The following is a 26,957-nucleotide window of genomic DNA, read 5'->3' as shown; positions in this document are numbered from 1 at the left end:
AACATTTAAATTATGTTTGAAATATCAAAGGACCAGTAAGAAAGACTCTTTAAAAAGAGTCTTTCCATAAAGAATAAGGTTATAATCCAGACAGGAGCACAATCCAATGGGCCTACATGCTCTTCACCGACATCCATGCATCTTCTTTGTTCAAACTGAAATAATACAGGGAATTTTAATATCTGAATAATGAGAGATTCTGAGAAGTATAAGAAATTAATGGACAGGAACAGTGATGATTTCTAACCTATGGAGGGCAAACGAACAAGATTTTTTGAGAAAATTTAAACAGTTTAAAATTATCCCAACTGAAACTGCATTTCCATTATCAAATATAAACTCCAAGTAAAAATGTCCCCATCTCTCCACCTCCATTCCATGCTCAAGGCTCTCCTATTTCTCCACCTGAGCTCCTTCACAGAGATCAGGCTGTTTCACTGTGTGGGAGGCCACACAAGTAAGAGTTAACGCGATCCGGTATTCAAATGTGTTCCTAGGGGTTGCCAGTGACCAGGAAGCACTTGAGATGAACAAAGCGTTCCCAGCAAGAACTTAAGGTACCAGATTTTAAAAATATCTGCAGTTACACTCCATTGGGTTATCTTTCCTTAAGAAGCAGAGCTTATAATGTCTGACAATGAACACAGTGAAAGACTTGACCCCTAGGACAAATTAATTAAGATAATGCAAATCTTCAAGGAAATAATTAAGGGACACAGTAAGTATGGTGTTAAAACACGACCTTGGGATTCACACCAGTCCTACACTGCTGCCAGGTCATTCTCTCACTGGACAAAGTACTTAACCAGAACATTCTCCCACTGGGCAAAGTACTGTCTGAGCTTCCACTTCCATATTCATAAAAGGGGGGGGGGGTGTGTATATATCTACTAAATAGAAATATGGTAGGAATTAGAAATAACCTATGGAAAACCTACAAAAAAACAAGGTTTAGCTCATAGGGAGCTCCAAATAAAGGACAGAACTGAACTAAGTCACAACACTTGTACTGGTATTGACTAAGTAACTATAACTTTGTTAAGTCACTTAATAAACTTCTCTGGGTCTCACTTCTCCCACTTGGAATGTGAATGGGCTATACCTGATACGTTCTGTGCTACATCCCAGCAGTGAAATTGTGGTTTAGTAATTTCCTTTAGTTCTGGACTACATATTTTAAAAAAGCCTTTAGCTATAGACTAAAAAGAATGGTGTTATTTTTAAAGATAGCATTTCTTTTCTTAATGAAGTTTTAAGCAATAAAGAGCCCCAGAATCACTAAAGTAATGATGGGCAATCTCCTAACCATTTAAGCAGAGCATCTATGATGATGCACAAAAAAGAGAAAAGCAGTGAATAAGCTACATGCCCATGGGTAGATCTTCTCTTGCAAAACCTGAAAAAAAAAAGAGCTCAGAAAAGGCTTTAGCAATTTCCCGAGTTTTCCTTCACTTGCCAGGCACAGTTTATTTGCCTTTCTTGCCTAAAAAGAAAAACACATACTTCGCCTCATCAGCAGGAGGCAGCAGAGGCTGCAGAGACACCCTCCGACTGCCATCTGTGAAAATCTACAGCCGCCATGAGAGCAGAGATAATCCAAGCACAGACGGGCCAGGGACTGGGCAGGACCTCACACTCGGAGGAGCCAGATCACACTGCCCAGGAGCAGGGCCAGTTCTCTCCTTGTGAAGCCAGACCTGCAGGTTAGCGGCAGCACAGCCGTGAAGCAGAGACCAGGGCTGGGAGCCAGGAGCCCCCGGTTCCGGTTCAGAAACAGATTAGCTATGGCTCAGAGTGAGTCCCCTTCCCTGACCTCAGATTCATCCGTAAAATAAGACGCTTGTCAAGACCGTCTCCAGGGCTTCTTTCTCTACACCTGTGAGGATGGTGAGATCATCTATTACTGGCGTGAATGACATAAACCTACTCCTCCCTACCACGGCTTGCTACAATGGGTCCCGTAATCGTGCAGATCCAAGAGGAGGAGTAGGTCAAGAGGAATGTGGGAACTTCTCTCAGGGCTGTGTCCCTCGCTCTGCTCACCACCCAGAAAGCACAGCTTCCCCCCAAATCCTAAATTGTGAAGACAAACAGAATGAGAGCAACTTCCCAAATTATTTTCTGACTCTGGTTACCACATGGGGACTTCCTTCCTCCCCGACCTGAACAAAGGACATGGGGCAAGGAGACTTGGCCTGCCCCTAATTCTGTGAGTAAGGCCTTGCTAATGCAGCACGGAGGGAAGCCCAAATGGTAGCCAGAGGGGCTGGCCCACGCAGGAGCCTTTCACCAAGACAGTAACCCCTTGTGGTGTGCACAGAAACACCAGAAGGGCTCTCCTCAAGCCTAGAAACTTTCCCACTAGAAAAGCTAAGGTTCCCACTGGATTTCTCTTCCTCATTCAACAGATACGAGGTAAACCCTACAACCTGCTTCTGACAATTGTGGTGTTCAACTGAATGGAGGACTGTGGGAATCCCAGCTCAACAGAGGGGGCAAGAACTGGATGCACATGCAGACAAAAGTCTCAGTGGGCACTGTCCTTGTTTGCTTTGTCCCGAACCAGCATTCTGTTCCGTGTTCTAACTCGAACCACTGAGAATTCATGAGAAAACCCTGCCGTGATGCCTCCGAACGTAGTTGGGACTAAAGAGCAAGCCAACGTGCCCAGCACGGAGACCACACGGCACAGAACGAGCTGGGCACAAGGCTCACTGCTCTTCAAAGGGAGTGACTGCACCACCTTCCTGAGTTGACGACCCAACATTCTGAGGAGGAGAGTCCCAAGTTAGGTCAGAATATGTATCACCATGAAGAATAAACCCAAGAACATGAAAGTGTTTACCAACTTAAAATTAGTCTTCTGTTCTCTAATTGAAAACTGGCACAGTGATAATGAATTCGCTGATCACTAGGAGCAGCAGAATAAATGAAATGGCAAATAGATACTAAGTGTAGACCAAAGCAGTGGTAAGAGGTGAGTCAGCTGGCCCAGGTAGGGCCAGGCTCTTCCTATGCTCCCAGGGCTCCTGCCCCACGGGGGGGGGGGCGCATTGGAAAAGCCCTGCATTTTATAAATCCCCTCAGCTTACACATGCCATGCCGATTACCAATTACTTTGTAAATAAAATCCAATGGTTCTACTTTTTAACAATCTGCCAGCTCTCCTATTAAGGCAAAGAGAACCATTTACCACAAACAGAGACGTGAATGCACACTTTTCACAAAGACATGCTACAATTTAAATGCTCCCAGACCTTTCTACCTAGACACTTCAGAGCACCCTGCAGTTGAGAGAATGGGTTCTGGAATTACACCACCTGAATTCAAATCTTGCCCCCCGCTGCACGCCAGTAACTGTGGGGCTTAGGGAAGATTTTTACCCTCTCTGTGAAGTGCCCTCTATAGAGTGGAGGTGGTGACCTCTCTGGCCTCATCAGGGTGTGGTGGAGACTGGGCAGAATACAAACACAGCGCTTCAAACAGTGGGCGTCTAAAGAGCACAGGAACTGCCTGTGACCATCATGGCTACAGAAAGAGTAAAATAATAGTTTAAAAATCCAGAGCTACAACCTATAACTGCTAATTTTTCCAGTACTGTAGCAAAGTCACCAAAAACCAGGGCCTTGACCTTACCAAGAAGCCACTTCTTAACAGGGCTCCTGTAAAGGACAATGAATTAAACCATAAAGTTTACAAAAGTAGAACATCAGCTACCTTTTCAATATAGAAGAGAATCAAAGCCACATTCAAAGAGGAGCAACAGTTGGGCGCCTGGGTGGCTCAGTGAGTTAAGCATCTGACTTCAGCTCAGGTCACGATCTTGAGGCTTGTGAGTTCAAGCCCCACGTTGGGCTCTGTACTCACAGCTGGAGCCTGGAGCCTGCTTTGGGTTCTGTGTCTCCCTCTCTCTCTGCCCCTCCCCTGCTTGTGCCCTGTTTCTCTCAAAAATAAAATAAAAAAATAAACATTTAAAGAAGAGCAACAGCATTTGAAGAAGCCACATCACCTGCAGTAGACCTTTAATGCACCACAAATAAACACGGCCAACACTAGCATCCTTTTTCTTCTTCTGGATTCAGAAATAAAAGCGACACATGAAATAGACCTCAATAAAGCTGATTTAAAAAGAAGAAAGAAATGAAAGCTGGGGGGTGAACAGACACCCACAAGAGTCTACAACTGAGCCGGTGCAGCAGCCTGGGGGAAGGCAGGGGCTGCCCACGGCATCCCAGAAGCCACCAGCACGGCCCTTCTCCGACCCAGAACCAGGTCACCAGGGCTACCTGAGGACGGCTAAGAACTGACCAAAGGACTGGTAACAGTGTATCAGAAGCCCTGAAAAAGCAGATGATTCAACTAGGTCATTAGTTTTAAAATGATCAACAGGTGGTAGTGTTGTCGACAAGCCCATCAAATCACAGCAAGTGAGCCATTTTGTAGAGTAAAAAGAGAAACGGACACTTCTTCCTTCATTTAAGGAAAGACAACCAGTCACAAACATCCTTTGACCACCTACTGCATGAAGAAGCAGCAAAGAGAACTCACACACGATGCGTCACTCTGAGAGCTCACACAGCAGGTGGGAAGACACAGTGGCTACTATGCGCCGGTCGCCGCGCCGGATGCTTTATCAGCAGTCCCTCCATAATAATCTCCACAATAAAGCCACAAGTTACGAACTATCATCCCAATTTTACAAATGCGAAGACAGGCTCACAGAGGCTACGTGGTCCGATCAGGGTCACAAAACAGTAAGTGCCCAAGTTATTATTTGAAGTGAAGTCTATTGGCAAGGCGTGTATCCACTGCACTTTCCCCTGTTCCAGGTTCTCAACAGGAGGGAATTCTGCCTCCTCGGGGACATGTGACAAAGCTGAGAGACGCTTTCAATGGTCGCAGTTGCGGCGATGGCAGCTGATACAGGCATCTAGTCGGTTGGCAACACCCTACAATGCACAAGGCAGGTCCCCATGACAAAGAATTACCCAGTCCAAATGTCTTGTGCCAGGCCTGTCGAACTGTGGCTCGTGCTGTAAGACTCCACAATCATTAGGGAAGGACCCAATGCAGGCTGCAGGCATACTGAGGAGGGCACAAATAGCATTTTGAACTGGGGAAGACTTTGTCACAGAAGCAAAATTTTGGTTGAGTCTTTAAAAACATGGGCAGAGGGGCGCCTGGGTGGCGCAGTCAGTTAAGCGTCCGACTTCAGCCAGGTCACGATCTCACAGTCCGTGAGTTCGAGCCCCGAGTCAGGCTCTGGGCTGATGGCTCAGAGCCTGGAGCCTGTTTCGGATTCTGTGTCTCCCTCTCTCTCTGCCCCTCCCCCGTTCATGCTCTCTCTCTGTCCCAAAAATAAATAAAACGTTGAAAAAAATGAAAAAATAAAAAAAAATAAAAACACGGGCAGAAAAGATGGTATTTTCAAGAACCTAAGACAAAGGAAGTGATCAAAGATGTGCAGCTAAAAAAAAAACGGGCAAGGTGAATAACTTTCTCTAAAATACCTACAAAATGAAACTGGTAACCATTTATGAATAAAAATTCCGGTAAATCAACATGTATTTACAAACACCTGGGCATTTTTGAATATTCATAAGAGATTGGTAACTTGGTTGGCTCTAGGAGAGAAACTGGGTATCTGAAGGACATACATTTTAGAACACTCACATGTATTACCTATTTTCTTTAAAAGATTACTTAATGGGAAAAAAAAAATCACCTGCTAGGAGACAAAAGCTGAATCAGGGTTTGCAAGGGGAAATACGGGTTGATACCAGATGGCAGAAACCCATAAATAGGTTCATTGGAAGAACAGTGATTTAAATGTTATCGGACATTAGGCCAAATACAATTCCAATGGTGTATATGCTGCTGGGCAAAATGCTAAACACAAGACCTCCAGAGCCAGACCACCTGGGTGTGAATTCCGGTTCCACAGCTTACTACTTTTTAAGTTAATTCCTAACTAGGAGTGAGTTACTTAACCTCTCAATGCCTCAGTTCCTCTCCCATAAAATCAGAAGGGTAAAAATACCTATTTTGCAGAGTTACTATGAATACTCAATGAATGAAAAATTGCAAAGTACTTACAACTATGCCTGGCACATACTAAGCCCTGAATAAAAATTTGTAATAATCAGGCCTTCTGGGTGGCTCAGCTGGGTAAGCATCTGACTCTTGGTTTTGGTTCAGGTCATCATCTCACCATCTGTGGGTTCGAGCCCCACATCAGGCTTGCACAGACAGCTTGGAGCCTGCTTGGAATAATCTCTCTCCCTCGCTTCCTGCCCCTCTCCACTCATGCTCTCTCTCACTCTCTCCAGCACGCTCTCGGCATAAGTAAATAAACTTCAAAAAAATTTGTAATAATCAATAGTAGTATCCCTTTATGTTGTAACAATAATGTAGCAAGGAAGGTACCATTATTATTCTCACTTCATTCATGATGCAATTGTGGCGTAAGGAGGCTAAGGAACTAAGCTGAGGTCCCTTAGCATTGAGAAGGACACATCTGACACCAAAACCCAAGCTCTTTATCACCCCACATGTTGCTTCCTGAGAGTGGACAATGAGCAGTTAGGCTTTAGTCAACAGGCAATGGAGAGGTACTAGAGGTTTCTAAATGCAAAGTGCGAATTACTGAAGCAGAGTTTCATTTTGGAAGGTAACTGCCAATGGAACGGAGAAAAACCTGGGACAGGGAAGCGGAACAGCCTCTGGGAGAGGAGAGAGAAGGAGAGGACTGGCTGGAGGTGATAAGGGCCTGAACTAAGGATGGTGGCGCTGGAAGCAGAAAGATTGGGAGTCAAAGACCCGATGCCTAGGTGACAACTGAAGCATGGCAAATGACAGTTGACAGGGGTGAGTCACACAGGGTTAGCCTGACTGAAGGCAAAGGAGGCCACACAGTGGAAGGGTATTAGAAAGCTGGTGTACCTAGTCTGGTTCTGGGAAGCAATGTAACTGTGAGGTCTATTAATAAAGGATTAAAATACTGAATCCACAGACTGAATCAAAGGGAATGAAGGGAAACTCAGATACATAGATTATTAACTGGGATATATATCAATTTACTGCTTTGAAAGTTACAAATTTAGGGGAAAAAATCCAGATTCCGTATTCTTCTTAAAAAAAAAAAAAATATATATATATATATATATGTATATATATATATATACACACACACATATATACACAAAACTTCTAATACTGCCTACAATAACTAAGTACAGAAAATGAAAACTGCATCTTGAAATTTTAGACCAGTGGAACACTCGAGTTCTCAGCCTGCAAAGCACAGTGTATGTGAATTACACTGAGGATAACACAGTCATTAAAATCATTTGTTCTTTCAGCAAGTACCCACTAAAATTCCATTAAACCCCAAGAATTTCATCATTAGATTTACAGACTCTTTCATGTGCTATGAAAGGCTACATTTTGTTTCCCTTTTCTGGAACACAAAATTAATACGAATGGTTCCTCTGGGAAGTCACCTTCCTTCACTGCCCAGCCTGAGTTGTGACACGGTCAGTCGCTGTGGCAACTGCACATATCTTTCAAAGTACGGGGTTCAAGGGAAAGACAGACCCTACGTGAAATATATGCAAGGCAGTATTTCTCAAATTATTTACTTTTTGTTAGAACAAGTAAATCTTAATATTTTCAGGGTTTATCAGAGATAATTAAGAAATTTTTTCAGAGTTTTAACAAGATGATTTTTTTTCAGAGTTTAGAGTTGCCACTGATAGTTATAAATACTGAAGTGTTATTTAGGGATTGAAAAACTGATGTTAATCACACCCCCCCCCCCCAACACACACCATGTTAAAGGGAAATTGTTTTTTCATTTGAGCTATTAACCATGTTAAAATACTAAAGTGCTACTATCTAAAGTCTAAAGGGGAGCAGATATTATTAAACAAAATCTGGCCACAAGTCTGTATACCTAACATAATACTATGTACAAGTATAGCATTCCACTGTATAAGCCAAGGCAAAGAGCCCCTCTCCCTCCAGCCTCTCTTCCTGTGTAACATAAATAATGTTAGAAGACAAGCTGCCAATTTGCACTGCAAAGAGACAAACATAAATGGTGAACACTCAGGCTGACTCAACAATGCTACCTATACACAATTTCAAAAGTTAAAAACCTACTTATATGCATATGTGCAAATACTATCTATACTACAATTGTAAGGAAGGTTCTTTTGTAGGCTTCTCTTGAATTCACAATTCTTAATTGTAAATCATTCCCTGATTCTTTACCTATGTAAGAATTCTGAACTGAGGCCTGCATTTCAGGTCTGGAAACCCCTGAGCAGGCCTTGCTCAAGCTCTGGGCCCTGGGGACAAGAGAAGGGCACCAAATCACCTAATCCTCTTCTCAAGCAAACCAAGCAACAACCCCTGCCCCCTCCACCCCCGCCCCCCAATATTACTTCCTTTGCAACATTATCCTCGGCAATTATCCATGATGTCAGAACAGGTAATTCAGAATAAGTCATATCTCCAACTTTCCTAATTTAGGCTAGCAAGGCAATGAGGAGCACAGACTGCTATATCCCAAACAGAAAACTGAATCTGGTAAACATTTCTCATTACCAGATCTCTGATATGTGTATATTTTCATTCTAGAAATATTTGCAGGAACATCATAACTGAACCAGACCCCAGCTAGATGTTTTCTTTTGTCAAGGCAATTGAACAAAATACAAATCTAATACAATACTCCCTATACAACTTTTATTTAAAAAATTTTTTTAATGTTTTTATTTATTTTGACAGAGAGAGAGAGAGAGAGAGAGAGACAGAGCATGAGCGGGGGAGGAGCAGAGAGAGAGGGAGACACAGAATCTGAAGCAGGCTCCAGGCTCTGAGCTGTCAGCACAGAGCCTGATGTCGGGCTCGAACTCACAGACCAAAAGATCATGCCCTGAGCCGAAGTCGGACGCTTAATCAACTAAGCCACCCAAGAGCCCCCTCCCTATACAACTTAAACATACCTTGTATTATCTTTCATCTAGACTCTATCCAAAGATATGCAGAAATAGTAAACAAACACAAATTATCTATTTCTTCTGAACTATTTTCTAAGGAACTAAGTGGGACATTTTGTAGTAATGACATTAGATAAAACAATCTCTCAGTATACCATACCATTTACTTTAAATAAAAGATCAATACACCAAAAGAAATGCATGCCTGACATTTACAAATTTCTCTCTTTACAAGACAGGATGGCATATCATTAAATAAATATAAAATTGACATAACAAGTTCAAAATGTTATGCACTGTAATATACATGTAGATATGTAAAATAAAAATTATATATATTTATATGTGTGTGAGTGTGTGTGTGTGTGTGCACATGTGTATGCTAAGCATATTTTTAAGAACAGGAATCCGTGTTGAAAGGCTAGCCAGTTAGGTAATGGAGGGTGGGGGCTGTTCTCATGTCCTCACCTGTCGAATGATACTCTTCACACAACGTACTGGGAGGCCTTGGTAGTTGGACTTGATGATCCACTTGAGGAGATGGTGGCCAAGCACTTCGAAGACCATGCAGACATCTGGGACACGGTTAAGGACCATCTGCAGATACATTTCCTGGAGTGATGCAATTACTCAAAGCAGCCATCGCTGTAGCACTTGGCATTTCTTTCTTTATGAAATGCAACATCACTAGTATCAATAATACCACAAGTGGTCACCTGCTGTTTCTCACCTGAATGAAGAGATCTAACACTAAGTACTCATATCCTATATGTTACTCAGTGCGTGCTCGTCATGTTCAAACAATGTGCTCACCACCATACACAGAAGTGACCACAGTGAACCCAGGAGCTGGAAGTGCTTTTTGGCATCACACGGTTCCGGATGGACCACGACCCAACCCCACACCTCCCTGTGCTCTCGATCATTTCAACACCCTCCTTCCTGATAATCAGCCTTAATGAAAAGTGAACCAGGCTGAAACCTCATAAAAACTGATGAGAGGAAAACAACAACAACAACAAAAATGTCTTAGGTATCCTCCCTGACTGTCTAAATTTCCATCCCACAGGCACCTGGGTGGCTCAGTCAGTTAAGCGTCCGACTTCGGCTCAGGTCATGATCTTGCGGTCCGTGAGTTCGAGCCCCGCATCGGGCTCTGTGCTGACAGCTCAGAGCCTGGAGCCTGTTTCGGATTCTGTGTCTCCCTCTCTCTCTGACCCTCCCCCATTCATGCTCTCTCTCTGTCTCAAAAATAAACGTTAAAAAAATAAAAAAACAAAAAAATAAATTTCCATTCCATAGAACACTTTATAAAATAGAAATTTAAAAAACATAATGAAGACATTTAATCTTTTCCTTCAATACTATCTTTCACTGCAGAACTAGATCAACTTTAACACTATAGGCAGCTTTCAATAACACAAGATGACAATATAAGACATGGCACTAAGACCCACCTATAATAATGAAATCTCAGGAATCTGGGTGTTTTTTTCCCCCAATAGAAATTCTAGTCAATCATGGACTCTCCAGAACTATGATCCATCAGAATCCATCATACAAGTATATTCATATCATTCATACAGGAAAACTTCAACTGGCTCTGAAAGCCTTTGAGAATATACTGTTCATCCCTGCAAGCCAACAGATAGGTTATTAAAACAGGTTGGTTGATTTAATATTTTCTACAATACCTGGATCTACCACTCACATTACCACAATATTTGTCACTTTAAGTATTTTTTTTAATAAAATATTTCTACAGTGTTCGAGAACATTACAGATTCATGCACAGATAATCTAAAGCCAGAAGTTTTATTTCCCAATTCATTATAAAAAATGGCAAACTAAGGACTAAAGTTAGTAAAAGACACAGAGCCAAAGACCAATAGTTCTAAGCACTGACCAAATGGGACCATAATGGTTTATGAGCAATTTATTTAAAGGTAAGAATAGCCACTGGAATGTGTACTTGCCCATAAATCAGGTGGTTTCTCCAAAGAGACCCTGTCAGATATCCCAGCAAACTGCCTTGCAGAACTGATACAGGAGGAGGGGCTGCCATGCCTGCTCACAGACAGGCTCACCTGGGGACAGAGCAGAGGACCAGCTCTATCTTCCTATCTACCAAGGGGGGAAATGCACTCAGCAGCTAGCAGAAATGATCTTGAGGCAAAGGGCAAGGTGACAGCAGCAGGCAGTGGCACTTACTAGTACCCTCAAGTCCAATCTCTAGAAGAAATACAGAATCTCCTTCAAACATATGCAGGGAGTGCTTCCCTAAAAGATTAAGGCTTAGCAGATGCAGAAACAGGATGTCGATCTGGGCTGGGGGATGGCTTTGTCCTCAGGTTTCTGGAGCCTGAGCAGGTCAAATATCAAGATCTGTTCCAAACATGATATAAAGGAGGGAGCAAAAGATCAGTCAAGGGAAGACCCTGGCTCTTGACACACCCGATCTTTTGCTCCTTGTAATGTGTAAAGATGACTGCGGCTAATCTTTCTCTGCTCTCTACTTACACATATGTAAGGCACTCCCCAGCTTGATACTGAAGGTAGAGCCCAGTGCTTGGACAAGAAGAATGTCAAAGAGCTAGCAGCATGTACAAGAAGGATGCTGAGTAATTGTACGGCCCCAGAGAGATTACCCAAGACACCGAAACAGATTGGCAGGAATTAGGGAATGTTTTGGCATACCATTTTTTTTTTTTTTTTTTTTTTTTTAATTTTTGAGACAGAGAGAGACAGAGCATGAACAGGGGAGGGGCAGAGAGAGAGGGAGACACAGAATCGGAAACAGGCTCCAGGCTCCGAGCCGTCAGCCCAGAGCCTGACGCGGGGCTCGAACTCACGGACCGCGAGATCGTGACCTGGCTGAAGTCGGACGCTTAACCGACTGCGCCACCCAGGCGCCCCTTGGCATACCATTTTACAACACTCGGTGATCATACTAGAGGCATTATATGGACAGTGATGGAGCACAGGAAACAGAAGTTTAAATGAGTTTGAAATACTGCCATGTTTTAAAAGTAAAAAGAAAAGCTACATTATAATTTAGCCATTAGGAAGCAGAAGAACTGTCAATAAGGATACGTATTCCATTCATGCCTGAAATCTTGAAGTCATCAATTAACTGTACTACCATGTCTTTATTTGGGTCAGTGGGATCACTTTCTCGAACCTATGGAAAGAAAAATGAATTCAAGAACAGGAAGCATTTAAGACTGAAAGTCATTTCCATTATACCAATCAAAAATGTCTTTGTTTTTAAAAATAAATGATTCAGTATTTGAATTTGTAAAAAATAAATTCAATTTTAATTAAGTAAAACCTAAAAAAATTCCTCTATAAAATTTTAAGTCATTAATTTTTCTTACATTATTCACATTTTTGCAGTACTTACACATTTGAGCAATTTTATTTCATCCAAGGCTGTCTCTGTATAATGCTGGGCACTTTTTACAACTTTCATTGCAACAAATCTTTTCCCCCTTTAAAAAAAAATGCATATTTTTTATATTATCAGAAGTGATCACTATAATAAGATCTATTCAATAAACAGAAACATTTAATAACCTTTCCTTTAAAACAGTACTTTTCAAACTGTGTGGCCATAATTAAGCAACAGGTTCATGGATCAAAATAATCTCTTTTTTGTTGTGTGTTTGTTTTTTCCTAATAAGAATAAGGTAGACTGGGAAAATGTCAGAGTTCATCATGTAGAGTCAGTATTACTCTGTTAACATTTCTGTTTTAGTACGTATGTATATGTACACTGGGCAGCGGTGCAGTTTTATACTATGGGCTCATGACTTTTTTAAAAAAGTCAGAAACCACTGATTTAAAGGCCTATACGTTATTATTTTACATTTGAATATTTTTCTGCTATGCATGAATTACTAGAAGAACAGTACGTCCAACGTCATGCAGTATCACTTAATAAGCTGCAGATATATAAGCAGAAGGAAGTTAATACGTTAAGATAACCGACAAGAGAACTTCAGACTGGGGGGGGAGTGTCTAGCTGGGTGGAGCAGGCCTGTGCTATGTCCTCTCAGGCCACCACACAAACACCTCTGCTCCTCAGCCAGCCTGTCTTATAAAGGTTGAACTAGACCAGAAATGAAATGCACGAATGACAAAGAACACTTACTGCATATCCCAGCACAGCCAGACAGTTGAGAAGTGTCCCCATCCTAGCTTCCTAATGACATGGTAGCGGCCATTGAAGAGGTCTCCAATTTTCACCGGATGGTAGCCACCTTTTATTAAAAAAAATTTTTTTTACTTTCAGAGAAATAGTAATAAATTCTCTTCCTTTGTCAGTTTTTCTTCTTTTTTTTTTTAAAGATTTTATTATTATCTTTTAAATGTTTATTTATATTTGAAAGAGAGAGACAGAGACAGAGCATGAGTAGGGCAGGGGCAGAGAGACAGAATCAGAAGCAGGCGCCAGGTTCCTGCTGCAAGCTGTCAGCACAGAAGCCACCGTGGGGCTCGAACTCACAAACCAGAGATCATGACCTGAGCAGAAGTCAGACACTCAACCGACTGTGCCACCCAGGCGCACCCCAAGACTTCATTTCTTTTTAAGTAATCTCTATACTTTGTGGGGCTTGAACTTAAAACCCTGAAATCAAGAGTCACATGTTCTACCAACTGAGCTTAATCCAAGCTCCCTCTTTTGTCAGTTCTTGATACCATGCAATCAAGCTCTAACTAATAAAATCAGATCAAAATATGTTTAATAATCTAACATTTTTCTCAAAAATATCTTTCATCAAGAGAAAAATGTCCTTTGCCATTCTACTTGGCTTTTTGTTTGTTTGGATTTAACTTAGAAAGTAAACAACCCATCCAGTACTCCATTACAAGAATTTCAGATTTTTTTATTTAAAAATTTTTTAAAGTTTATTTTTGAGAGGGAGAGGGAAACAGGGAGAGAGGAAGAGAGGAAGAGGGGGAGACAAGGGGAAAAGGGGAGGGGGGGAGAGGGGGAGAGGGGGAGGGAAGGGGGGAGGAGGAAAGAAGGGGGAAGGGGGGAGGGGGGAGGGGGGAGGGGGGAGCGGGAGGGGAGGGAGAGGGAAAGAGAATCCAAAGCAGGCTCCAGACTCTGAGTTGTCAGCAGAGCCCAACGCGGGGCTCAAACTCACGAACTGTGAGGTCATGACCTGAGCTGAAATCGGATGCTCAAATGACTGAGCCACCAGGTGCCCAAAGAATTTCAGATTTATTATTAATTCTAAGTGTACAAAATACGCACATGCCAGCTTTTGATCTTTCCAAACAACCTTTTCCTCTTCTTCTAAGCAATAAATTCAATGCAAATCTTTTTGGGTCAGTATAACATAACTCAGCGAAATGAAGGATGCGTACTCTGCCTAATTCTGCACACACCAATAGTTTACACACAGCCAATAAGGAATCATATAAGGTACAACAGTTTACCCTCCAAGACAGCTTGCTCCTCTCCTCACTCTTCTTCCAACCTCCAACTTCTGCTGAGAAACAGGCTGGAGAGTGAGAGAGGGCACGCTGTTAAGGCAGATACTGGGGAAAGATAAGGGTGCTTTCACAGATACCTGGTGTAAAAAGCCCTTTACTTCGCATGTGCAAGTAAAATAAGCCGGCTACAAAGCAGCGTGTATAAACATGGTACTATTTTTGTGGACTACACAAGAAAAAAATCTAGGAGGGTAAGATGTTAGCAACAAATATCTCTGGGCATAAAATTACTTTTATTCTTTTTATCTATCTTCATTTCTTACTAAAACAACAAAATACTCTCCTACTGTTTATTCTTTTAACATCTGCTTTTTTACTGCAAAGTTGTTACTTCTCACTTCTTAAATCTACAGAATTCTTACAAGTCACTCAAGAAAGACATGCATGGTTTCCACCTAGTGTTCAGAGGCTCAAAGTAGGTGCAGGAAGTATCTACGCCACATTTTTCACTACACTTAAGTATCTTTCAGAGTGCTAGGAGCAAACTTCCAAGAAATACTATGAATGTTTATGAATATTTAAAATGTTACTTAAATGAACTAGTGAAGCAGGAATTTAACCAGACACTGCGCTGCAAGATTCTTACTCTCCTACCAGTACACTGCATTTCTCGTATTTTAACATCAAAGTCTTTAACAACATTTTGGGTAAAAGATATGAACTAAAAGATAATAAATGAAGAATAAAATATAGCAAATTATTAAATGGATGGATGGATGCTGACTAAACTCGCTGTGGTAATCATTTCACAATATACACATATATCAAGTCACTGTGCTGTACACCTTAGGTTTATACAGTGCTTATACAGTATTTATATATTATTAAATACATCTCAAAAAAAACCTGGAAGAACAAAATGGCTGATTACTTACTGAGAAGGTTAGACTAAAATTGAAGTGGGCTCTGAGTTTACAATTCAGTTTTGAACCATTAACATTAACACTGAAAAGAAGGAGGAAAAAACCTATAATTTACCCAGTACAAATTAGGGGCATTGTACTAGGCACTTTATTTTCAAAACCACGTTCCATGAAAAGAAACATAAACTACAATATGTTCCATAACGTTCCATGGCAGGGGTGGGGAGAAGAAGAGAGAAAAAGTCTGTTTGGGAAATGCAAAGTTCAACGAAGCAGAGAGGATTCTTGACCAAAGGGGTTCCAAAAGCCCAAAGTTTTCACGCATGAAGGGACCTCAAAGAGAAGGGAGCCTGCTGCAAATTCCAGACATATTTGCACAGGAAATGATTCCTTCAAAAAAACAAGTCACATTTCACAACACGAAGTATTTTTTTTAATTTTTTTAAGTTGTGTTTTTAATGTTTATTTATTTTTGAGAAAGAGAGCGACAGAGACAAAGCGTGAGCAGGGGAAGGGCAGAGAGAGGGGGACACAGAATCCGAAGCAGGCTCCAGGTTCTGAACTGTCAGGATGGAGCCCAATGTGGGGCTCGAACCCACGAACCGTGAAATCACAACCTGAGCCGAAGTCGGACGCTTAACCGACTGAGCCACCCAGGCACCCCTCACAACACAAAGTATTTAGGAAACGCCAGTGTCTCTGAAATTTCTTACAACCACCCCACCAAGCAGATGGTGCGGTTTCTCCACTGCTCAAGCAGACACAAGTCTCAGACACAGTGCTTAGTAGGTTCAGGGCTGGAAACTGGGTCTGACTCCAAAGTCCACACTGTGTCCACCAGGAAGAAATGAGCTTCATTTTCAACAACTGTAGGACTATTTCCTGGACTTAGTATACAGGGAACACTTGATAGCTTAATTAAAAGCTCCTGACTACTTAATTGCATATTAGTGCCAACATTAAAGTCGCTAAGTTTAAAAATAATTTAATTATGCATAAAGAGAAGAAATTGGTATCACTATGCTATGTTTCAGATTTGAATTCTCAAACAGCCCAGAGTGCGTCCACGTGGGCAAGAACAGAAGAGCGCGGTTTCCAATGTAATCACAGCAGAAGCCAGCTGCTCCTTTTCTCAATGGGACTTTGAAAGTTGAAGAAAGGAAATTACTAGTTTAGTCCATTTATCTCAGGAGCCCAGAGACGAGCTAAGAATAATGTACCTAGCAGAGGATAAAAAAAAAAAAAAAGAAGAAGAAAAAGAAAGAATAACATACCTAAAAACAGGCCAACTAAACAAGAGAGGCAGAGAAGCAATTTTTGAATACAATAAAAGTGCTAAAACATCTATCCTTTTATTTTGGACATTTGACATAAATTTGACAATTTCAAGTATATATGCTACATATTCTCCTACCCTAACTCCCAGATTGCTACAGAAAATAAGTCTCTTCTGACCATTTCTCAATCTCTTTGTCACAGAAGGGTAACTAATACTCATCCTGCCAGAAAGGTTGAGCATGACTCCCCAGAGCAGAGCAACCACATCAACCTAAAGAACACCCACGGAATTAGAGAAAATGGACCCTTCAGGAACTCTGCCAAAAAAAATTCTCCAGTTCCCTGAGATCAGCTAACAGCATGCACCCATAATGACCATTAGCGATGGCCACTCCATGGCTCAGAACACCACCTAGCAAACAAGGAATCTCACAACCAGTCACAGACTACACAAGAGCCTCTCCTATTGCTGCTGTACCACAGGCAGTACGGGAGTAGACCCTGCTCGTGGCATTGGGCAGAGTACCAGAAAGACTCAAGCACTTGACAACTACCATGGCTTTGGGGTTTGGCTGACATATTTGTATTTCACTATGTGTATTATTTAGTGTAAAGGTCATGCACTTAGCACTGAGAAGTTTTCCTCTGAGTTTTAAAGAACGTTAGAACAAAAATATTAGATTTGATTACAAATACAAGAGAATAAAAATGGATTAAGTAATTACATTCATTCACTGATTTCTTCTCTAACTCCTAGTCCTCCAGCACATTCACGAAAAGTGTAACTCAAGTTCTACTTGTACTATTAAGGATCCAAAGAAGACAATTCTAAAACGATGTTTCTTAGCTGTTCTGGAATTATTGGTCAAAGATAAAGAGGGCTCCCTTTTCCTTGTTGAGCCCAAATTAATCAATTTGACTGAATCAAAAGTTCAGAAATCTGTCATATACAATAGTCTGGAAGGATTTGCAGCAAAGTCTTTATTTTCCACTGAAGATATATTATTACTTTTTTTTTTTTTATAGACACTAGTTTCTCAGTACTGTGATGGGGAGGTTTCTCTCACTAACCAATGAAGGCTTTCAAAAGTCATAGAAAATACTTGAGAATCACTTCCAACACAGTCTTAAAAAAGGAAGGGACGCTAAAAAGAAATCTGTTCACAGAACGATAATACAGACATATCTGGGGAATCACTGAAGATTTCTATGTTCCTTTCCTCAAAAGGTAATGGAACAAGTAGACAGAAAAGCACTAAGAATATGGAAGATTTGAATATACCATCAACCAACTTGATGTAATTGACATTTAGAGAACACTCAACAGCAAATCTATATTTTTTAATACATGGAACACGTATCAACATTAACCAAATACTGGGCATAAAACAAGTTTCAACATCAATTAAAAGATGCATAAAGCATGCTCTCAGACCACAACAGAATTAAATTAGAAATGAGTAACAGAAAATACCACAAAATTGAGAAACTAACCCATTTCAAAATAACTGATGGGTTAAAGAAGAAATCAAAAGGAAATTATAAAGTATTCTACACTAAATGAAAGTGAAAACTTAAGATCAGAATCTGTGATGGGGCGCCTGGGTGGCTCAGTCGGTTAAGTGTTCAACTTCAGCTCAGATCATGATCTCATAGTTCGTGAGTTTGAGTCCCGCGTCAGGCTCTGTGCTGACAGCTCAGAGCCTGGAGCCTGTTTCAGGTTCTGTGTCTCCCTCTCTCTCTGCCCTTCCCCCACGCACACTCTCTGTCTCTCAAAAATAAATAAATGCTAAAAAAAAAAAAAAAAAATCAGAATCTGTGACATGTTGCTAGAAACATTAACACTTAAGAGGAATATTTAGAGCTCTAAATGTCTACATCAGAAAAGAAAAAAGAGGGGCGCCTGGGTGGCGCAGTCGGTTAAGCGTCCGACTTCAGCCAGGTCACGATCTCGCGGTCCGTGAGTTCGAGCCCCGCATCAGGCTCTGGGCTGATGGCTCAGAGCCTGGAGCCTGTTTCCGATTCTGTGTCTCCCTCTCTCTCTGCCCCTCCCCCGTTCATGCTCTGTCTCTCTCTGTCCCCAAAATAAATAAACGTTGAAAAAAAAATTTAAAAAAAAAAAAAAAGAAAAGAAAAGAAAAAAGATCTCAAATCAATAAGCTGTTTCCAGACTAAGAAAATAGAAACAGAACAAATGTAACCCAACGTAAGCAGAAGGAAAAAAGAATAAAAATAATAGCAAAATCTGTGAAATAAGAAGCATAAAAAATAGAAAAACAAATCAGTGAAACCAAAAGCTGGCTCTATGAGAAAATGAAAATCATAAACTGGCTAAGTTGACCATGGACAAAAGTAAGAAAACACGAATTAGCAACATGAGTGAGGTGACACCACTACATACTTTTACAGCTATTAGAAGAATAATAAGAGAGTATTACAAATAATTTTATGCCTATAAATATGAAAACATAGATGAAATGGACACATACCGTGAAAGACACAAAATACCCAACCTCTAATCAAGAAATATATACCTAAATAACTTTATATTGGTTTTCTAAAAATCAGTTTGTAGTTTATTTTCCCATAAAAAAATGAATTGGTGAATAATCTCACACATTTACAGGAAAAATACTAACAATTCTACACACTTCCTGAAAACTGAAAAGAAGGAAACACTCCCAATCCCATTCTATGAAGCCAGCATTACTTTCATTCCAAACGCTGGCAAAGGGTAAGAAACCTACAGACCAATTTTCCCCATGATGGCGATATAAAAACCGAAATGAAATTTTATCAAATCTAATTAAACAACATATAAAACAGATAATACTCCATGACCAACTGGGGTTTATTCCAGGAATAAAAACTTAGAAACCATATGATCAGCTAGATAAACACAGAAAAAAAAATTTCCTGATGTCCAACATGAATTCCTGATCAAAATTCTTGACAAAGCAAGAACAGAAAAGCCTCTGTGAAAAACCTACAGGCAGCATCAGACTTAAAGTTGCCAGGGAACTATAAGAAGAGGGGGCTCATTCCCAGATTAAAAGGACTGAAAAGGGGGTGCCTGGGTGCCTTGGTTAAGCATCTGACTTCTGCTCAGGTCATGATCTCACGGTTTTTGAGTTCAAGCCCACATCGGGCTCCTTGCTGACAGGACAGAGCCTGCTTGGGATTCTCTTTCTGCCCCTTCCCCTCTCTCAAAATAAATAAACTGAAAAAAAAAAAAAAAAACCTCATGAATATAATCTGTCATTATACCAAATAGTCTCTGTAACACTAATGAATGGGAGAGAACGCTACAGGGAAACTCAGAGCAAAGGAAAATCCTTCAAAAGAGGGTTCCTATTTACCTATGACCAAAAGAAGTAACAACAAAACTCACTTGAGCATAAAATAAGATAAATGCAGAAACAATTTTTGCAGTAGAGCCAGAGATTTAAGTATAACACATAGATTGAGAGACACTGAATATATGAAATGTTAATATAAAGTCCAACAAATAATTTTAAGCTCTTGCCTACTACCAATTACTCATTCAGGTATGTGTTTCAAAAAGGATTATGATTTGAATCACACCAGCATTTACTAGCTAGTAACACCGAGCAAATCGCTCTTTTTCTCTGGGTTACTCTTGCCCCTGTGGTCACTCTCTCAGAACCACACATGGGGACATATTAAGTGCCACCTAAGTGTTTACTGTTGTTCTGCCATTATCCAAACCCACTACGACTAATGACACAGATTAATGAGTCAGCAGGCCAGGATTCAGGGTAGTGTCTAGAGCTACTTAAGATGGTAAAACTAACTGACCCAACGTGTAATTGAATTCATTAACGTAGCCCAATCAGCAAAAGGTTTGTGACACTCCAGATATGATGATTTATAGCTGTCAAATGTCATAAAGAAAGTTATCTTTTTTTAAGGTTTTTATTTTAATTCCAGTAGAGTTAACATACAGTGCTATATTAGTTTCAGGTATAAAATACAGTGATTCAGGCGCCTGGGTGGCTCAGTCGATTAAGCGTCCGACTTTGGCTCAGGTCATGATCTCACGGTCCATGGGTTCGAGCCTCGCATCAGGCTCTGTGCTGACAGCTCAGAGCCTGGAGCATGTTTCAGATTCTGTCTCCCTCTCTCTCTGCCCCTCCCCCACTCACGCTCTTTCAAAAATAAACATCAAAAAAAAAATTTAAATATAGTGATTCAACAATTCTATACATTACCCAATGCTCATCATAATAAGTGTATTCCTTAATCCCCATCACCTATTTCACTCCCCACCCCACACATACCCTACCTTCATTCCAGAAACCAGAACGGTTAAGAGTCTGTTTCTAGTTTTGCCTTCTCTTTTTCCTTTGCTCAACTGTATCTTAAATTCCACAAATGAATGATATCATATGGTATTTGTTTTTCTCTGATTTATTCTTCTTTGCATTATACTCTCTATCCACATAGCTGCAAATGGCAAGATTTCATTCTTTTTATGGCTAGGTAATATTCCATTGTACATATGCACATCTTGTTTATCTATTCAGCTACTGATGGACACTTGGGCTGCTTCCAGTTTGTCTATGGTAAATAACCTTGCAAAAAACATAAGGGTGCGTGTATCCATTTCAATTAGCGTTTTCATTTGGGGTAAATACCTAATAGTGCAATTACTGGATTGGAGGGTAGTTCTGTTTTTTGAGGAACCTCCATACTGTTTTCCACAGTGGCTGTACTAGCCTGCATTCCCGCCAAGAGTGCAAGAAGGTTTCTTTTTTCTCTACATCCTACCCAACACATGTTGTTTCTTGTGTTTTTGATTTTAGCCATTCTGACAAGTGTGATGTGATATCTCATTGTGGTTTTGATTTGCATTGCCCTGAGGATGAGTGATGCTGAGCACCTTTTCATGTATCTGTTGGCCAGGTAGATGCCTTCTTTGGAGAAATGTCTGTTCATGTCTTCTGCCCATTTTTTAATTGGATTATTTGTTTTTGGGGTGTTGTATCAGTTCTTCATATATTTTGGATACTAACCCTTCATCAGTTATGTCATTTGCAAATATCTTCAGGAGATTGTCTTTTGGTTTTGATTGTTTCCTTTGCTCTGTAGAAGCTCTTTATTTTGATGTAGTCCCAGCAGTTTATTTTTGCTTTTATGTCCCTTGCCTCAGGAGGCATATCTAGAAAAATACTGATATAGCCAATGTTAGAGAAATTACTGCCTGTGCTCTCTTCAAGGACTTTTATGGGTTCAGGTCTCAATTTAGGTCTCTAATCCATTTTGAGTTTATTTTTGTGTATGGTGTAACAAAGTGGTCCAGTTTCATTTTTCTGCATGTGGCTGTCCAGCCTTCCCAACACCATTTGTTGAAGAGACGTTTTCCTATTACATATTCTTTCCTGCTTTATTGGAAATTGACCATATAATTATGCGTTTATTCCTGGGTTTTCTACTCTGTTCCAGTGATCTATGTGTCTATTTTTGTGCCAGTACCATACTGTTTTGATTACTACAGCTTTGTAACATGACTTGAAGTCTGGAATTGTATACCTCCAGCTTTGCTTTGCTTTTTAAAGACTGCTTTGGCCATTTGGGGGTTTTTGCGGTTCCATACAAATTTTAGGACTGTTTGTTCTAGTTCTATGAAAAATACTGTTGGTATTTTGATAGGGACTGCTTTAAACCTATGCTTTGGTTAGTATAGACATTTTAACAGTGTTTTTCTTCTAACCCATAGCATGGAATATCATTCCATTTCTTTCATCAGTGTTTGTAGTTTTCAGAGTACAGGTCTTTCACCAGTTTGGTTAAATTCATTCCTAGGTATTTTATTATTTTTGGTGCAACTGTAAATGGGACTGTTTTCTCAATTTCTCTTTCTGCTGCTTCATTATCAATGTACAGAAATGCAACAGATTTGTGTATATGACTTTGTAACCCACAACTTTAGTGAAATCACTTATCAGTTCTAGCAGGTTTTTTTGGTGGAATCTTTTGGGTCTTCTTCATGTGGTATCAGGTCATCTTCAAATAGTCAAAGCTTTACTTCTTCCTTACTGATCTGGATGCCTATTATTTCTTCTTGTTGTCGACTGCTGTTGCTAGGACTTCCAGGATGAAAAAAAGTGGTGTGAGTGGATATCCCTGTCTTGTTCCTGACCTTAGAGGAAAAGCTCTCAATTTTTCCCTGTTGAATATGATGTTCGCTGGGGTTTTTTTTCATATATGGCCTTTATTATGCCAAGGTACATTCCCTCTAACTTACTTTGTTGAGGGTTTTTACCATTAATTAATGTTGTACTTTATCAAATGCTTTTTCTGCATCTATTGAAATGATCACATGCTTTTTATCCTTTCTTTTATTGACGTGATATATCAAGTTGATTGTAGAAACTTATCTTTTTATTAATGGTTTATCCAAACATTAAAATATAAGAGTACCAAGATTTCCAAAATTCAAGTTAAATGTAATTTCCCAAGAGATATGAGTGTCAAAAAAAAAAAAAAAAAAGAGTGGGGCTTATCATCGTCTTATTAAAACGCTGGCTTCTATCATGGTTGCTCTCTCTCCCCTCTCTCTGCTAAGCTAGCTCCTTGTTGAGAGCAGCCCTGTAGAGAGGCTCATATGGCAAGTAACTGAAGCCTCTAGTCAAACAGCATGAGGAATTCAGACCTTCCAACAGCGAGTGAAATGATGAGAGAAGGAGATCCTTTGGGCCAGTCAAGCCTTCAGATTACTGCAGCCTCAGCATGACTGTAACACCTCATGAGAAAATCATGTTCAGAACCAACCAGATTATCTGAACATCTTTTGAACAGAGACATTGGTAGCCTTTGTTCCAGACTACCTTTCAAGGTTTTCCAAAGTGAGTAACTTTGGAAAACAGACATACCATCTCCTTCTGGAGAAGAGGGCACAGTGGTTTCTGTCCAGTATGATAAGTATGTCCCCTCAGGAACAAAGGCGGGGAGGTGTGGCTGCATGCCCATAAAAGATTAGCGCTTCCTAAGCTTGGTGCTCCATGGTGTGCAGAGCGTCCACCTGGGCCTGCCTCCACATGGCCCTTGTGGGATTTGGAGGGTAAGGGGAACCAGTATGAACATGAGTACATGCTGCTTGTGGTGCTGTAAGTAATAAAATCCTTTGTTTCTGACTTGGGAGTCTCATGTCTTCTGTAAGCACTATGAAAATGGCTGGCTACCTTGTTAGCTTGCAAGAAGAATAAAATCTCAGAAATGTCTTGGTTCTTGTTAGATTTATCTTCAGCACCAAGAAGTTTAGAGTGACTAGTTTACTTTCCTCTTATGAAAACTGTCAGTCTCATAACCACTGCATTTCCTTCCTTGCTCTGATGACCAAGAAACTGAGGAAAATGTGCAACATTTTTAAATTGTACATATATCTATTAATAAACCTTTATGTATCAACCTTAATGTAACTAATTATTTTTATTCTAGAATTTCCTCATCTATTTGTCTATTGTATTCTATGTATTTTATGTGTAAAATGTCTCCACTATGTGAAAGTGTTCGGATACAATCAATAGCTACTTATCTTTCAGGATAAGCTCAAACAAGGTCCTCTCCTAGAAAGTATTTCCTGATTTTCCTGGCTGAGGAGAAGTTCCTGTCCTGTGCTTGTCTTATGTACCTCCATAATGCCTCATCATGTTCTGTTACAGAACACAATATTTTAATTATTCTTTTTTTCATGTCTTCCTGGAAGATTTTAAACACTATACCAGGGCAAGAGATAGTATCCTCACCACACAGTACCTGGATCGCAACAGGCAAATTAATAAACACATGAGAGAGAGAGAGAGAGAGAGAGAGCACAGAACACAAGAGACATGGATGATGGTTCTCTGTTCCTTGGTATGATGTGAGGGGAAAATGCGCAAGGCTTTGCCAGTTTAAGATGTGGGTTAAATTTAAATTCTGGGTTAATATTACACAGAAAAACAGAGGAAGGCCCAGAAGGAATAAGAGATAGCATGAGGAAAATTACAACAGCAGGAAGGCATGCTCATGGTAAAATAAATACTTGTGTTTGATGCTAAGAAAGCAAGGAAAGCACACTGGCATCAGACTGTGAAGAGGCTTGAGAGTTGTTCAAGGGTAGACTTTCATTATTAATTGTGAACAAAATTTAGTAACACAGTATATCCTTAGAAGATTTCCCTTTGTCTTCTGATCAGATAGGGGAAACAGGAAACTAACAATTTAAATATATCCCAAGTAATATCATATAAAAACACCACTAAGAGAATTGTATAGTGGAAAACTTGTATTTTTTTATACTGCAAAATTAAAATGTATAGTACTCAAAACAAACTGGTAAGATGGAAATCGAGTTGTGATAAGATTTCTAAGATCCTGAACACAGCCATAATGGGATCTACAAACATTTAAGGGTTAAAGTCCGCTACCAGCTCCCAATGTTTACAAAATTAGAATGTGATTCTAAACAAAAATCAAATACAGTAAGGATTTTATCTGCTTTTATGATCAATAACTAGGTTTCCTGTCATTTTAGTGCTATAATTTTGTAGCTACAGCAAAATTTTTCTAAACTATAGTGATGTTGACACTTTCACTTTGCTAGAAAAGACCCTCAAGAATGACAGAGCCCACAGTGGACATGCAAATTGCATACTGGGGCAAGCCAGACTCTAAAAGCCTAATCTCTACATTCTGTAGTCTAGAACATTCTGAATCATCCAGCAAGAATGGTTTAGAACTCAGCATTCTAGGGATGCCTGGGTGGCTCAGTTGGTTGAGCATCTGACTTCGACTTTGGCTCAGGTCATGATCTCACGGTTGTTGAGTTCGAGCCCTGCAATGGGCTCGCTGCTGTCAGTGCAGAGCCAGCTTGGGATCCTCTATCCTCCTTTCTCTCTCTGTCCATCCCCGGCTTGTGCACTCACTCTCTCTCAAAAATGAACAACCATTAAAAAAAAAAAAAAAAAAAAAATGAGTTTTTTTTTTAAATTTTTAAAAAATGTTTTATTTATTTTTGAGACAGAGACAGAGTACGAGAGGGGAAGAGGCAGAGAGAGCAGGAGACATAATCCACAAAGCAGGCTCCAGGCTCTGAGCTGTCAGCACAGAGCCCTACATGGGGCTCCAACCCATGAACCACAAGATCATGACCTGAGCCCAAGTTGGACGCTCAACCGACTGAGCCACCCAGGCTCCCCAAAACACACAGTATTCTATAAATGCACCTTGGAGGTTGTTGGTAGTCCTTAAAAATGCATAGGAGTAAACATCAGATCATAAATGGTTAATGGCTGTTTTTAAGAGACCAAGGACAAAGATTCACTTGACTCTGTAATTTGGGTCACAAGCTTTTTTTCTCATACATACACATAACTAAGTGTGCAATTTCACTGAAAATATATTGTGCATACTAATAGCCTACCAATCTCAGAATTCACAGTTAAAAAGAGTTAAAAGACACATTTTATATTCATTACCAACAAGTTCTATTGTTTCTTAAATACACTATGCCAGGCATAGCCATTGGTCTCTTCATGTATCTTTGGTAGGAGAATCTAAACCATTCCTCTACGAAATACATTGTTATAAAATTTGCCATTATATTGAAAAACACAGTCAACAGAAACTAAATACAGATTCTTTAAAGTCCATTTGAGAATCTAGTTAATACATCTACTTAAGAGGGGCATCTGGGTGGCTCAGTCGGTTGAGCGTCCTACTTAGGCTCAGGTCATGATCTCACAGTTCATGGGTTCAAGCCCTGCGTCAGGCTCTGTGCTGACAGCTCAAAGCCTGGAGCCTGCTTCGAATTCTGTGTCTCCCTCTCTCTCTGCTCCTCCCCTGTTCATGCTCTGTCTCTCTCTCTCTCTCTCTCCTTCAAAAAAAAAAAAAAATCTACTTAACAGTATGCTGTAACTCCAGAGGACTGATAGAGGTGTTAATTTTTCAGGTGTTAGTTTTGTCATTTAATGAAATCAGTCTTTATGTCCATGCTTCTGCATTAATTTTGATTGTCTGCAGTTTTGAGGGGTTTTTTTGTAAACCAATTTCTCAGAGAAAAATATGCCCCCAGAATTTGCATGTAACCTAACAATTTATGTGGGTCCTCTATGAATGAAGGTCTATCTGACTGGATACAAAATCTCTGGCTCACCATTTCTTTTCTTGAGTATGTCAAATGCATTACTCTATTTTCTTTTGGCCTAAAGCGTTAATGTACAGAAGTGCGATGACAATCTGACATTCCCCCCACCATGACATGTGGTCTTTCTGCCTAAAAATTTTATCACTACATCAAGCA

General features: G+C 40.3%; 1 protein-coding gene across 11 annotated transcripts in view; it reads right to left on the bottom strand.

Annotated features, from left to right (window-relative positions):
- Positions 1–26,957, bottom strand: part of SRPK2 (SRSF protein kinase 2) — a 257,229-nt gene that overhangs the window by 32,380 nt on the left and 197,892 nt on the right. For 10 of the 11 annotated variants that reach the window (XM_047825648.1, XM_047825707.1, XM_047825722.1 and 7 more), the window contains 4 exons: positions 13,159–13,267; positions 12,409–12,496; positions 12,099–12,186; positions 9,474–9,580 (listed from right to left, as the gene is read on the bottom strand). In XM_047825648.1, the coding sequence (XP_047681604.1) occupies positions 9,474–9,580; positions 12,099–12,186; positions 12,409–12,496; positions 13,159–13,267 (392 nt within the window). Of the gene's footprint in view, positions 1–9,473; positions 9,603–12,098; positions 12,187–12,408; positions 12,497–13,158; positions 13,268–26,957 lie in introns of all 11 variants that reach the window. The other variant, XM_047825681.1, reaches the window with a different exon arrangement.

Source organism: Prionailurus viverrinus, chromosome A2 (genome assembly GCF_022837055.1).
Source record: "Prionailurus viverrinus isolate Anna chromosome A2, UM_Priviv_1.0, whole genome shotgun sequence".
Lineage (NCBI taxonomy): Eukaryota > Metazoa > Chordata > Mammalia > Carnivora > Felidae > Prionailurus > Prionailurus viverrinus.
This window is presented reverse-complemented; position numbering and strand designations above follow the sequence as displayed.